Below are 14,907 nucleotides of genomic sequence, written 5' to 3' on the forward strand. Positions count from 1 at the left end.
TTGTTTAAACACTAATTTAAATTCCTGAGAACTATATTTAAGTAAATCACTTGGAGCCCATAGCAGGTAGATTAAAATAGATTATACTAGATTGTATAGCTAATATCAGCAAAAACCGGAGACATCTGGTCATGACAGTTTCAAAAAGAATCCGAAGTTGGAGGAGCTATGAAAGGCTGAGTCGTAACTGTCGAGCTCAGCCAAGAGTCAAAGCTGTGGATGGATTGGATTTGCCTGGGATTTTGGAAAGTGAAATTGGCTGAATCACGGTGGAATGTCAGGTCTTATCATTTACTGGAGTCACGTTCTGCATATTGGCTTTTGGATCCACTGGCTGACGCTACTGTGCAGTGTTTGCTTAGAAAATGAAGTTTTTCTTTTCACCTCCTGAAACACCTGATTTTCAAGTTACTACCAGTTTAAATGTGACCTCACTGTTAGTACATTTAATTCTCCTTTTTTTTTCAGACTGACTTGTCAGCATGACGAGTCTGGTTTTATGCACTGTAATGCATCTCATGCGTGTGACTCCTTTATGAAACACCTTGCAGAAGAGCTTCATAGACGTAACCTGACCCTGTGAATCGGAAAGCCACCCAGCAGCCATGTGAAATACATTACAGTGTGATTGTGAAAATGATTCCATGTGCTGAATAGCTCCGCAGAATTATTCATCTCATGCTGACAATACAAGAAAGGAGTCGACCTTTTTAATTCTCTTTCATCTGGAGGCTGAAACTCCTGCTACTGTGTCAGTCTGACCAGTCTGTGAATCTCGACTGAGAATGTGCTTCTAAAGAATGTGCTTTTGATTTCAGATCTCGCAGTGTGTTGCTGAGGTTTTTTTCACTATACATTTGCAGTCCATCATTCCTTCCCTTGTTTTGATTCTCATAAATCGTCGCTATCTGAGTTGAAGAGGAGACTAATGTGATGATGCATATGGCAAAAAGAGATAGCTGTGTCAAAGTAGGATGAGTAATGGTAGCTCGTGTTTCTGTAGCTGACAACTTGGTCTGTATATTTTGGAGGCAGATGAAATGCTTGCAGTTGCTATTCACTCAGTCATTCAGTTTTTCTTATGCCAGTGGCATCGGGCTCACTCACAAAGAAAATATTCCATTTTGTCTCTGAAACCAGAGGCCGGCTCTCGTCCTAGTCTTCGGTGGTCAGTTCCCATGATAAGTTGGGATGAAGACTAGGCCCCAAATTTGGAGAATGTGGCAGAGTAGACTGGCACGGTCCATGCTGACCAACGTCCCCTCATCAATGGACTGCAAAATGTGGACTTTGGATATGTCTTTTGAATTAGAATACTGGCCTTATAGGAATGGCTGGTTTAGGTTTGGTTTGGTTTGGTTTAGTTTAAATGTTCTGAACAGTTGAGCTCATTGCAGTACATGAATTATATGGATAAAATAAATACAGGGCAATAATGTGGGTGAAAATGAGAGTTTTGGCGGAGGTACACATCACTTCCTTTGTTGCTATCGATGAGCCCTTTTTAAGTGCAGTCTGTTTTGCTTGATCTTTGAACTCTGACATCTGAAGGGGCTGTTGTTGCTTTTCTCTGGTCCGTAAGCCATCGTCCATCAAAGTATTTGGCTATAGAGGAGTCACTCTATCAGGCTGTCAGCCAACAAAGTTAAAGTTATCTGTCAGTAGTGAGTGGCCAAAGTTAAATTGAGAAGCAATAGAGACTTATGTTTTGTGTTTTATTGAATCATTTAAAGACACCAAAATGTTGAAATGTTGGTGAGATGTATAGTATAGATGAACCAAAATGCCATCCCAATTTGCCTCTCACTTTAAACCATGGGTTCGACTCCAAGCCATTTGTCTAATTTTTCACCCGACCACAGAAGAGTAATTGCTATTTGCATCCCAGAGATGCGAGCAAATGAGAACTGTGGGACTGAACTTGAAAGATTTAGAAACCAATCATTAAGAACCCACCAAAGCCTCTCCATCGTCGCACTGCACGGCCACAATTAGTGACTCCATCGTGACAGTTGTTTACAGAAAATGTCCTTGTCAGAATTCTGGCTTACGGAAGTAGCAATTGGGTTATGTTTGCAAAATATCAGCTCTAGCATTTGCAGAAGTCTTTTATGTCGCTTGATCAGTCTTGAATGTGCCTGTAAAAGCAGCGAGCAAAAACCATCATCGTTCTATTTTTATTCTCTACTCTGGTGTTAATGTGTGAGGCCATTCTCCGCCTGTGGCCATGGCATCTTAAGACCCCCACTATAAACAAACAGTCGTCGTGGCTGGCGTCACATGCAGTGGCACCAGAAGACGCAGTGCCAGCTGCCCTGACAGAGGCGTCATCCGCTGCCTTCACCTAATTGCTAGCTACTTTTGACGGTACAGTTGAAACTGCACACGCACTTTAACAATTGTCTCAGCTACGACTAGCCACCTGCACACTTGAGCACGCGAGTGGGCCCCGCGGTCGCTGTGAGTCAGGTTGCACCGCACTAAATCGCCCCAACCATCATTGTAAGTGTGAAGACAATTGCTCCGTCCACATTCCTATGCATTTTACGTGGATGCATTTCTGCACACCCCGACGACAACGGAGCCACGACCGCAAAATTGCACAAGCGATGTGAGGTCAAAGGTCTGTTATTCTAGTGAAGGTGCCAGCTGAGTGGCGTGCAGCCGACCACAGCTTAACTTCTGTGAAGGTCTGCTACCTTGTCGTCTTAATTTGTTGGCAGCTGAAGTGTACTAATCTTGAGCGTCACTAAGATTGAATCCAAATTCTAGAAGTGTAGTGGTAGGACCTGGGGCACTGGTGAGAGTATGAAAATGACAGTGAGCCACACAGATCGCCTTTCTCTGGACTTTTCTCTGCAGTGCTTTGGGGAATTTGCACGAGTGAAATGTGATCAGCTCACTGTTGTTTGGGAGGACAATACTTGGTGCTTAAGTGTGTAATGTTAGGCGTATGATATCTGGGTATGTGTCTTATGGCTTAACATATAAAATACATAGCCGTTGAAGGTGTTGAACATCAGGAACCCTTTCAGGATCATCCATATTTTTGACAGGATGCAGTGCTCCTATCGTGTGAATATTCACAATCGTAGTACGAGTCAGGGTGTAGGGGGGTGTGATAAGCACCAAGCGCCAAAAGTGCAGAGCAGGCAAAATTATTTGGATACTATTCTGATGGTGAAGAAGTTGGTCAGATGCGTGTAGGTGCTGCTCATATATTTGTCGTAAATCACCCTGAAACAGCAAAAAGAAACGCATGTCAATTGTAAATACAAAGCTCCATGTGATTGTTCAGCAGCCAAGACGTGTTTGTTTAGCACTTTTACTTCTGATAGCGCAACATGCTACTGTTAGCATGTGCAAACATTGCAGTGTAAATCACAAAGGAGGGAAAGTTGCTGTGGTTTCGCCTGAATGCACCACAATAAAAACGGAAATGAACTTGTAAACAGTACAGCTCTGTGGTAGAGAAAGGCAATACATTAGAAGAATTAAATAAGTGCGCAACATTCATTTTCAACTGAAACATTTCAATGTAAAATGATTGAAGACGTTGTTGAATGATATATGAATTATGGTTTTGAAGACTCATGTGTAAGCATGTTTGGGGTTTAGACAATATTAATTCAGTGTAGACATTGTTAGCTACCATGGTGATTTGAAATGCAGATCTACAGAAGTAACGGTAAAGGAAAATCATCTGTGTTATGGACTAGAAAAATGGGCACTGAAATAAATTGAATCCCAAAGCAGTGGTGGCAGTGTACACAAGACAATACAATACCTATCTGTAACTATTTGAAATAGTATACCATGATTGTCAAAAGTTGCATTTTAATCTTTGACGCTGAAACAAGAAGCAGATGGTAATTTGGATAGTAGGACAATCAATATACCGCATTGTTGAGTTAGCAAGTAAGTGTAAAGCGTGAAAGTGTATTGACAAGGTGTAAAACTACTTGGACAGCACTGACTGAAAGTCATGAAAGTGCACTATTATCTACATATAGCTCTTTATGTAATGGACTACCTCACAGTAACATAACACAATACTACATCACTCGTATTTTCTAATGTTATGAAGTACAGATATCAGAAATACTGCAATGAGAGATGACCTTTTCATCTTCAGAGAGGTTTCTAGGTTTTTGGGGGGTTTTTTTTGGCCCCATAACTTGCTATGGAATTTTGGTAATTCATGGCCTGCGAGTGTTTGTTCCCTTGAACTCACTCGGTCCATGCCAGTGAACCAACAGGGATAACGACAGCGGTGCTTCAAACAAAGCTTGTCAAAACAGCCCTTCCACTGTCCAATTTAATTCCCTTGATCCTCGGGAATACCTTCACTGAGGCAGTGGAATGCCTGAGCGCTCCTGCCTCCTATAGCGTGGCTCTGCTTTTGCAAACACAGCCAAAGACCTGTTTGTTTGCTCTGAAAATAATCAGCCTGGTCCTGTTTTTGTGCGCCGCATGGTCACGTCTGTGGTGACGCAGCCCCGACGCCTGCATCTTTAATGTTCAAACACAGATTCGCATGTCAAGTTCTCAGCAGTTAAAACAGCCGGTCTGTATTTTATCCTCTCACAGTGAACCATGCTCACTGGTTCACCCTATTTTAACAGATGTTCGTCTGTCACTAAACCCCCAAAAGTTAAGTGTCTTTCACAGTTGAACTTCCCTCACATTATCCATGGCTATGGTCACTCCCTCTGCTGTCTCAGTGACTGGATTATGTTCTTTCCAGAATACATCTCTTCTCTAAAACTCTAGGCGATGGTAGCGATGGTGACAGCTATATCGTTTGTTGACTTTTTACTCAACACTTTGTGCTGTCACAAAACTAAAGTCAACCAAACACTGATCAACTGTGACTGACTGTGCGTCCTATACTGAACATACTGGAGCCGGCTCCAAGTCTGAAGCCACCGCTGTCTGTCTCACTCAAACACTGTGCTCTGTGGAAAGACAGCCAGCTTATGAGGTTTAATATTAACAACATTTCTGTCTTATTGCCTGCCAAGTTTGCCGCCTTCATGTAGCCTTGTTTGTCTTGTCCATGTACAGTGGATTCAGTAAAAGAAATCCTGATTTATTGTGACTAAATTGTTCTCTGCTTCAAAGTTTCCCTCTGAAAAAAACCAACACTCCCAGACTTCAAGTTACTTGACTGGACGTTGGGGTGATTTAATACCAGCCAGTTCTGCTGTTACTGTCTGGGTCCCGATTAAATATCGCAATTGCCCGTGTCTGTGAAGAAAACAAGGCGTTTGGTTTCCACTCTCATTTGGTGTCGAGGTCACCATCCGAGGCTGAGAAAACAACAGAATGCTCTGGACTGGTCAGGCGACCAGGTCAAGGACCTTCAGAGGCCCAGCGCCCTCTGGATCATTAATAATTAATGAAACCTGAAGCTGGGATGGGTGCCCATGACTAAACACAAAAGGGGCCAGATCTGAGAGACAGGAGGTGGGAGAGGGAGACCGCTCACAGAGAGAGGCAGGCTGCGCTGCCCCAACAGACACAGACACAACAATCGTCACAACTCAGTGAAACACCCAAGATCCAGAGATGGCTTTTAAACTAAGAAATGCAGCCCATGGAATGTAAACCAACAAGAGGCCGCCCCTCATAGTTTCCCATGAAATCCCGTCGTTCGCAAACCTCCTATTTCAACAGTGTACTTGCCCTTTGGGTGCTATCACACTGAAACCTCCATTACGAGCACCGTCTGATGAAAGAGTAGCTGAGGGGGGCTTAAGAGGTTTTGTTGTTCACCCTCCCCCATAGAGCCACATATTGACATTCAACATGATATTATATAACAAGGGTCTGGTGCAAAGAGGATGGATTTTTCTCAACACATTTCAGGTAAATAAAGGCCAAACATGCCTTTTGAAAATAAAGCTAAAGCGTGGAAGCAAGTGTGTGCATCATTTACACACGCTCACTCAGCATGCAGTGCAGTCTGCAGTCCTGACTCCACCATCATGCTATGCAAATATGCAGAAAAATAAAGTATTTTTTGTCTCAGTCCAAGTTACTATTTTTTGGACAGTTCTTAAGTGGCACTTTTTCCAGACTAACTTTAACGCATCCCAGTTGCCAGTTATAGAAAATTCACCACCAGCTCAGCTTCATAATTAAGACTCGAAGGTGAATTCATACCCATCCGTGATCAAATTCTCTTTATATGGTGATGTTTGTAGCATGTTGGTAAGGCCGTGTAAAATGATTTCATGCACTTTCGTAGTTCAGCAAAAACTTAAATTTTCTATTGCTATGACCTTCCTGTTTTTATAGCGATGCCTTGCATTTAACCAGCTCCAGAGAAAATGTGAGAATTAAAATGTCTGTTTAGTAAAACATTGCCTGCAGGTGAGGTGTGAGACTCTGACTCATTTTCTTGGTTCTTTGCAGAGTTCCTCAGATGACTGCGATCCACATGAGGGAATCCACCAGGGCAAAGAGGGGAAGTACCGCCTGCAGGTGACCCAGTTTGTCCAGAGATTGGAGTACTGGCAGAAGGAGCTGACAAACACCTTGGTGACCTCCATAACTGTGGTGCCAGTTCATGGACGCTCTGTGGCGTACCTTGGTACTGCAGACGGACGCCTCATCCAGGTGAACAGTTAAACTTTTCGCTGGACTTCATGTTTCATTACATAAATTGAATTTCACATATTGATGTCAACATCATTCAAAATAAAGGCAGTGAAGTTTGATAGCATCTTTTCCACTTATAATAATAAGTAATATCAGTCATCAGCAATGCCATTGTAGATAGTGAAATAGTATCTGTTCTCGGCTGTAGATAAAGGAAGCAACGTTGCTAACGTGCGCCGAGCATTTTTACTGTTATGTAGTGTTTGCAGTCTTGTAAAGCTAAAGGCAGACAGCCCTTCTTTCCCCTGCAGCAATGATGCTGTCTGCTCATCACCCGTCTTTCTGTCTTGTCAGATTTATTTGAGACATTCCTGAGTGTTGTGTTTTGCACGTGACTGATGAGTCTACCTCACTTTTCCTGTGCATGCATCGCTGTGGTTTGCACCTTTAGCTTCACATTTCTGACTGCAAGTGTGTCTTTTCTGTGTTTTGTAAATGCTCATGTTCTTATGCTGCTTTAATAGTTTAACATACTCGCTTTAGTAACCACCTTAGGGATTGTTTCCATGCAATTAAGGGTAGCTTTTAATCTAAGGAAAAAAATAAGTAATTTATACGATTTTTATTCTCTTAATAATGCACCTGCAGCAGTAGATTCAATTCATTACATGGGCGTACAAGAGCAGCTTGATCCCCATCTGGAGGTGCTGCTCTGATTCACCCGATTCCCCTTCTTCATGTGGCTCTGAAGTTATATTGTCTTCTCTTTAAGTCGTACATGCAAGCATGCAGCTGTTGCAGCTGCAGAGTGAAGTTCAGAGAGAAATCGAGTTCGCTGGTGCATCCAACTGCTGCAGGAAGTCCAGTAAACAGAGTCAGACACGTCAATGTCGAATTACCTCACGTGTTTATGAAACTTCAGAATGAAAAGACGTGGCTCATAGCAAAGGGGGGGTGTGGAAGCGACAGCTGCAATGAAGAGACGGGAGGGATGTTGGTAAAAGGGGGCTTACGAGCTGAACGGCACGTTAATGGTGAACGGCGGGCTTCGTTGACACGTTCACTCGCACGGCATTTTCTGCACGCAGAGAATCCATTGCAGCTGTTGCTGTGTTTCTCCAACATGCTCTCCCCACCCCTTCATCCAGGCCCCTCGCCCTGAATTTCTACTTTTTTTTTACTGAATTGGATGAATCTCAGTGTTTTCAGAGTTGAAGGACTCTTTCACAGGACCCCAGCTGTTCTCCACAGCAAACATCTTATTCATCTGTAAACAACATGTTGAGCTGCTGACAAATGATGACACGTTAACAAGCTATTGCTCGAACTATGAATTTCTCCTGAAGTTTTCAAATGCTGACTGCATTTCTTGTCACCAAGTTTATTTTGTTTGACACACAGCTAGCCAACTTGAGTAATATTCCAATACCATACCAGCACAGTTCTTTGAAGTTAATTTGGTCCTTGTGGGACGTTCTCGATGGTGATGGAAGAAGCGAGGATGAATTTGAAGTTTGGTAGCTATAGGCGTACTTCACCTGGTGTACTTAAATGTGACCTCACATTATGTCACATTGACTTCCCAGTAGACTGGCCATGTTGGAGTAGGTGAAGCGATTTGGCGTCTGAAACCCATTCTTGCTCAGGAAGCCTCGGCTTCACTTGGGAATCACACAGGGACCGTATTTATAAGCCAAACTTCCCCCCGGCCTGCTTAACACAATAAGCTGTAATTCACACCGCTATTACCTCCAGAAAGATGGCTCTTGTATGTTGCAGGCCAGCGAGTCAATAAACTTACAAAGGTAACGTTGAAGCTCAAACAGCGGCCTAGGGACGTCGCAGGAAAACAAGGCTTTTCAGTGAAGGAAGCGATGGGGAGCATGTTGCTGTGGCGGACAGGGAATATTAGATTACCTTTTTTGCCACACAATTGAGCATCTATAATAGTGATTGCAGTTGTCCTTGTTTGCACTTGTACGCGTCCATAAATGCATGCGTGTGATACTGTATTTGTGTTTCAACAATGCAGTGCTTTGTGTTAGTGCTTCATCCTGCCAGTAATTCAACTGTAAAGAAGCGCAGTGTGTGTGTGCATGCCTGGGTAGATAGAGCTGACCTGAGATTTTTGTTCTGGTTTCTTCTTACCCTTTAATCTAATGCACTCTTTCTCACATTTAATTTTTTTTTTTTTTCATTTTATTTACAACAACAGCAATGGCCATAGCATAATATGTATACTCATCATAAAAATACATATTATAACTACTGCAAAAAAATGTGTCTATTTCATTGTTCTCTTTTTAGATGAATTGTGTATTTTCCTATTAGCCCTACTACTTGACTTTTTTTCTCTTTTTTCGTCTTCTTTCTATTCTAATATAAAAAGAAATAAAAGAAAAATATATTTTTTTAGTTTTTTTTTTATGCAACCTACATACTATTGTAGAGATGGCTGAAGCATTGTAGCTAAATTACTGTCTGCCTGCCGAGGTCAAACTTCTGATATGTTGCTTGTTTATCTGGTTAAAATAGATAGAAAATAGATTTTATTTGAGATTTAAAATGGCTTTTGGCTAAGTTTGTCTTTTAACATCAGAACTTTTTTGTCTTCCTCTAAACGTCCAGATTTTTTTGTAGAATATAGCCTTTCAGTCGCAGTGTCAGATGTGGATACTTAGCGATTATCTGTTCTTTTTGCTTCAAGGTTTGTAATTCCAGGTGAAACTATAGCACTTGTCCAGGTGTGTAGGTGTGCGTGTCAGAGAAAGGTGCGTTGGTATCATTGCACCTTCCAACGCCTCAGACCGCGTGGAAGGGGATGTTTATGTGCATTCGATTTGCATATCTGTTTGTTTCCTTCAACAAACTCTTCCTGACATGTCACACTGAAGCAAAGACTGTATTTTTACAGTTTTGTCAAACTGCCAGTTTTCAACATGTTGCCTCTTTTTCTTGCTGTGGGCAGATAGTATCTCCCCCTGATGCCAGACATGTTTGGTAGAAACACAGAAACATTTTTGCTTCTACAGTCAAATAAATGTAATGAACATTTTGCTTAACTGGAAATTGGGAAAAACGTGTGTCAGAAGACCGGTTAATGGTCTTAAAAGCATCCATCTGTCATGGCCCCATTGTCTTTGTCAAGTCTTTAACTCCTGCACCAACCGGTGTTTTGATGACAAGCCTTTGTAATATACAATCCAAGTCCTGTGCAGTATTCATGAACTCATAAACAGAATATATTAAAATAAGCATTAACTTGAAAACCTCATAAAATGAAAATAACTCAAACCAAAGTCACTCTGGAGATCCATATAAATGTCAGTGTCGTACTGGGATCCATTACTGTGGGTTGTTTTCCCTCTCAGTCATGGAGTGTTGGCACAGATCCTGCTGTGTTGTTGATGCCTCCCAGTTGCTCCAGGACAGATGCAGTTTCAGCTCTCCATACCATCTCTATTATATTTTTAATGGTGATTGAGAGCCTGTTAAGCCTGAATGCCAGGTTTAAGAAGTAGCTTAGACGCTTAATTAAGCGACTTTTATTCCATCTTCATGCAGGTGCTGTTCTCTCGATTTGCCACACCCCACTCTGACCTCCGCCTGGACTCCAGACCCGTCACCGCTGCTGTGCCACTGCTGGATAACAACCCCTCAGCTGGAGCCCTTCTGGTCGCTACAGGGAACAAAGTGAGTGCCATTAAGTGTTTTGCATGTCACGATTTATGCCTATTCTTTGGATTTCACATAACGTGGAGTAGAGCCAGGAGTTAAAAGAGAATAATGTCCCTCAAGGTTCTGCTTCAGGGGTCTTCAGACATATGTTCCACCTCTGTCTGAGTTGAACAAATCTTCCTAGACTCATTAATTTAGCATGTCAGGGAAAAAAAATCATGTCTCACTGGGAAAAATGGTTGTACATAAGTCATAGAAATCAATTCCTGAGAGTAACTCATGACCAGATTATACCTTCTGACTGTACCAATTCTGCCTTCTCTGTACATAATAATTTCAGTAAATTCTGAATTTATAATGCTGGAATTATTATTATTATTATTATTATTACTATTAGCTTAAAAACCACTGTGAGTCTGAAAGGTGTTGTGAGGAATAAAGACTAACATGAATATCAGCTAGAATAAGGTGTTCATTTCAGGTTAGTTTAAAATTGTAATTTTAAAATAAATAAAATATATAATGAAGAGAAACACTTGTCTTCTTTCTTTGTCTCTGTAGATAACTAAGGTCCCTCTCATTGGCCCTGGCTGTGGTCAGCTGACCTCGTGCACTTCCTGTTTGCTATCGGCGCGGGTGACAGAGTGCGGCTGGTGCAATGGGCGCTGCACGAGGGCAAACCAGTGTCCATCTACCTCAGTGTGGACGCAGGACTACTGCGCACCTGTCATCAACAAGGTAGAACTGAGTTATTCGCTATCTTTTGCCACATTTTAAAAACAAACCTGCAAACATTGTTGCTACAGTATGTTGCCAAAATTAGCGAAGAGTAGCGATGGACATGTTTAATGCATTAGTCATGTGAAATTATGACTGAAGAATTAATTGTGAATTCCAGCGTTACAGTATCGGAAAGTATTTCCCTAGTGTTTTATTGCTGGATAAGATTTTACTTGACTGTGGAATGAAACTTAGTCAGGTGCTGCAGGAGGCTTCCATGTGGTTGTAAACATGCTTCTTCTTCTGGGGCTGTCAGAAGGTGGAAAAAGCTGTAGTTCACTTGAACATGCAAAAACAACCAAATGTCTCCTCAGGGGTTAGTTTTCTTCTCCTTCTTGTCACTATTAATCCCTGAGCCAAGCTGTGAAAACACGCAGCATTTTGTTACTTCACTGCATTTTTATGTCTCAGTTAGCATTCCGAAACTGTTGAGTGCCACAAATAACAGCTGAACGACTGCCCACCGTACTCACACGATGATTTGCCTTGTGTTTCTGAGGTTTGGCCCATTTCTGCACCAATCAGAGGCTCCACCACAGTGACAATTTGTGGCAGTAACTTCGGCTTCGACAAAACACGAAACTTCAAGTCCGCCATGGTGACGGTTGAGGTGGCTGGAGCTCCTTGCAAACTGTCCAGACAAGATATTGTCAACAGGTTTGTGACGAGACACTTTCATGGTAGTAATGTGGGCGACCGCATTTGAATTCTGAATTCTGGTTTTGAGATTGACTGTTGTGACTGTTGACTGTAGTTCAGAGCAGAGGTGGGCATTTCTGTGGCCCTCCTAAAGTCAGGTCAAAACTACTCTTTTACTTCAATGATTCTACTAATATGCCATATTGTAATGTTATTTTAAATATTACTCTTTAAGAGAATGAATAAATTAAATTTAAACTGAAGGTGCATCCAACTAAAGGTACGTCCTATGCCATTGTTATCTGATGAAATGAGGATATGCCCCTTTTTATTACAAACAATCTTGTCTCTGCACTGTACATTCTGAAGGCCCATATGAGAGACAGTGAGTGTAAAGTGAAGCTTGTTTACGATATAGAGGGTCTTACGTTGGCATCCAATAGTGGCCCAGCAGGTTTAATAGAGCTTATTGTGTCTGTGGAAGAATGTTAAGAAGCTCCCACCAGCCCCCACCCTCAGCCACATTCAACACATGACTCTCCTAACTGAAAAATTGCTGGGAAAAATGGCCGCTTGCACTCTTTTCCAATCCACGGGGGCTGCGTCCACTTCAACGGACCCTTTTGCTACAAACAACCTCATTATGAATTTGGGAGCGGGAGAAAACAAAAACACCTCCCCCTATAGATTGACTCTTTGTGTGTTTCCCCCAGGCGGACAAGATCATTGAATTAGGTTAAACACTGTGGAATAATGCTTCCTTTTTGTGTGTAGGTGGACTGAAATCCAGTGTGTGCCGGTGTTTAGTGGGAACTTCACCCCATCAGGACATATGGTGAAGGTCAGCAGTGGTAACAGAGTTTCCCAAAGTGAAGGATTCTCATTTGTGGTAAGAAAGAAATAGTCAATGTAAAGTCCTCTGTGGCACAGCAAAGCAATTTATAAGTGGTTTCTTAAAATATGGCTGACTTCACATCCAGGACCCTGTGATTCATCAAATCTTTCCATCATTTGGGCCAAAATCTGGGAATACCATGCTGACCATCAGAGGAGCATTCCTGGACACGGGGAGGAAACAGGAAGTCACTGTTGGGACACTGCCCTGTAAAATACAGAGGTAATTTTTTATTTCTATTATTTTCAGTTGCATGTTCATCATCTATCTGTATGTGGTTGGATTTTGAATCCGCATCAGGTACACACTGACAGCTTCAGTTTTAAACATCAGGTGTTCTCAGTTGTTTATCTCACAATACCAATATTCACCGTCATTATTGTAATGATATTGCCATAAAAGACCTGATAAAATATGACAACACTAATATGTATCACACAAAAGCTTGATTTTGCGAAGATCCCTCAGCCTTTTTATTGATTTTTATTGAACTTGCTGCTTTCCTTCATTAGTTTATCTTCCACCATGCTGACCTGCAAGACTCCGCCAAACACTTTTCCTTCTAAACAACCTGTGAAGCTGACGATAGACTCTGTGGAACGCATCGCTCCTGTTTTATTTACCTACAACCAGGACCCTATAATCAACAGCATCCAGCCGTCTCGCTCCTTCATAAGGTGACTTTTTCCTCTTTTTTTTTTGAGCACAGCATGTTTTCTCCATCTATAGCTGACTGAGTGAGTGTGCGTATGAGTTGTGGCAGTTTCATACCTCAGTGTAGCAGCCAGAGGAAGCGAGTGGGATGTGGTGAGTGGATGAAGTGATGATGCTAACAGCAGGTCAGTCCCTCTGGGACTCTACTGTAACCATGGTCTGATGCGTTTGTCTCTCTTTACTGTAGCGGCGGCTGTACAATTTCGGCACATGGCTTCTTCCTGCAGTCTGGACTTCAACCTCAGATGGTCCTCACCACTGGCCAAGATGCAGAAGTCTTCCATGTGGTGAGTCGAGAGAGAGTGGGATCGCAACACAACAGAACTCAGTACTATACTTTGTGTCATAGTTTAGATGTATGTCTTTCTCATTATTCCTCCTGAAACTCACACAACTCAGTTCCCTATTGAGAAACTAGCTGTTAAGGACATGGGCAAGTGATGAGGAGAGGTGAAGACTAAAGGATGCATTCCAATAGAAGAAAAGCAGTGAGGCAGCACACACCTCCGCCATATTGGGTCTTTATAAAAACATATAATTAAATGAATAAAACAAATTCCATGGTGAAGTTGTTTTCTGGGCATGAACCAGCGACCCTAGGATCCTAAGCACTGTGATCCATGCCACAGAGTCAAAGCAGACATGCCCTCTGCAGTTCATATCTCCAACTTGAGTCTTAAATCAATGTTGACACATTTTGCCACTGTAGTCACATGAGAGTTGATTCATGTCAGTGATTTAATAGTGGTGTTTTATAAAGTCAAGATGAAAGCGATGATATTTGAATATGTTGGGTCCAGCCATTTCCTTCTGCTTCATCCATGGTGGCGTCATGTATCAGGGATGCAGGGAAGAGAGGTCTTCTGGAGGTATGGGGCACCAGTGCGGTGCTCCAATAAACATAGTGTTGCACACAGCCAGGGGAGATGATGTCTTCGGTTTGGGGCGTCACAGGTGAGGACAGGATGAGGTCATGAGCAACTTACGTGGTGAGATATTGGAGAGCCATGATTAAGAATGTGCTGTGCCAAAAGGTGATGCTGTCAGTGGTTACGAGAAAATGGCTTAGCGTTTTCTTCAGCGATGCTTCACCATGTGGATGAGACTTAGTGATGGCCCAGTGAGGCTTCATGAAACAGTGTCCTTATTTTTAGAGCTCAGTAGATGGCGCTGTTGGTTTAAAAATGAGGGAAGTGTCATTAAAATGGCTCTTCAAATCCAAAGATTTTTTGAGCAGAGAGTGCCATCTAGTGGACTCTGAAAATAAGGACACTGTTTCATGAAGCCTCAATGGCCCATCACCAGTGAGACTCTCAGGAGGCATTAATGGCATCTTGTTCAGATGCTTCCGTCCGAGCTTGTGATGTGTTCTGGGGATGCCCAGCGGTAGACCCAGGACATGCTGCAGAGACTGGGTGGAAAAATGTCTTTTAGTTGACCTGGTTACTCCTGGTTACTGGAAAATAGTATGATGTATGATGACCATATAAAACAGTGATCATATTGTTTATTGGAGTTAAAAAGAAAATGTGTCAGAAGTAGTGTTAGTTTTCTCATTAAAGGTAATCTGGGCAACAGAAAATCAGTCAACATGT

General features: G+C 42.2%; 1 protein-coding gene across 2 annotated transcripts in view; it reads left to right on the forward strand.

The window, feature by feature from the left end:
- met (MET proto-oncogene, receptor tyrosine kinase) overlaps nucleotides 1-14,907 on the forward strand; it is a 56,084-nt gene that overhangs the window by 17,610 nt on the left and 23,567 nt on the right. For both annotated transcript variants that reach the window (XM_053886419.1, XM_053886420.1), the window contains exons 3-10: nucleotides 6,421-6,624; nucleotides 10,171-10,299; nucleotides 10,846-11,022; nucleotides 11,564-11,721; nucleotides 12,478-12,592; nucleotides 12,684-12,820; nucleotides 13,111-13,275; nucleotides 13,500-13,599. In XM_053886419.1, coding sequence (XP_053742394.1) covers nucleotides 6,421-6,624; nucleotides 10,171-10,299; nucleotides 10,846-11,022; nucleotides 11,564-11,721; nucleotides 12,478-12,592; nucleotides 12,684-12,820; nucleotides 13,111-13,275; nucleotides 13,500-13,599 — 1,185 coding nt within the window. The remainder of the gene's footprint in view (nucleotides 1-6,420; nucleotides 6,625-10,170; nucleotides 10,300-10,845; nucleotides 11,023-11,563; nucleotides 11,722-12,477; nucleotides 12,593-12,683; nucleotides 12,821-13,110; nucleotides 13,276-13,499; nucleotides 13,600-14,907) is intronic.

The sequence above is a fragment of the Synchiropus splendidus genome, chromosome 14, assembly GCF_027744825.2.
Source record: "Synchiropus splendidus isolate RoL2022-P1 chromosome 14, RoL_Sspl_1.0, whole genome shotgun sequence".
In the NCBI taxonomy this organism is placed as follows: domain Eukaryota; kingdom Metazoa; phylum Chordata; class Actinopteri; order Syngnathiformes; family Callionymidae; genus Synchiropus; species Synchiropus splendidus.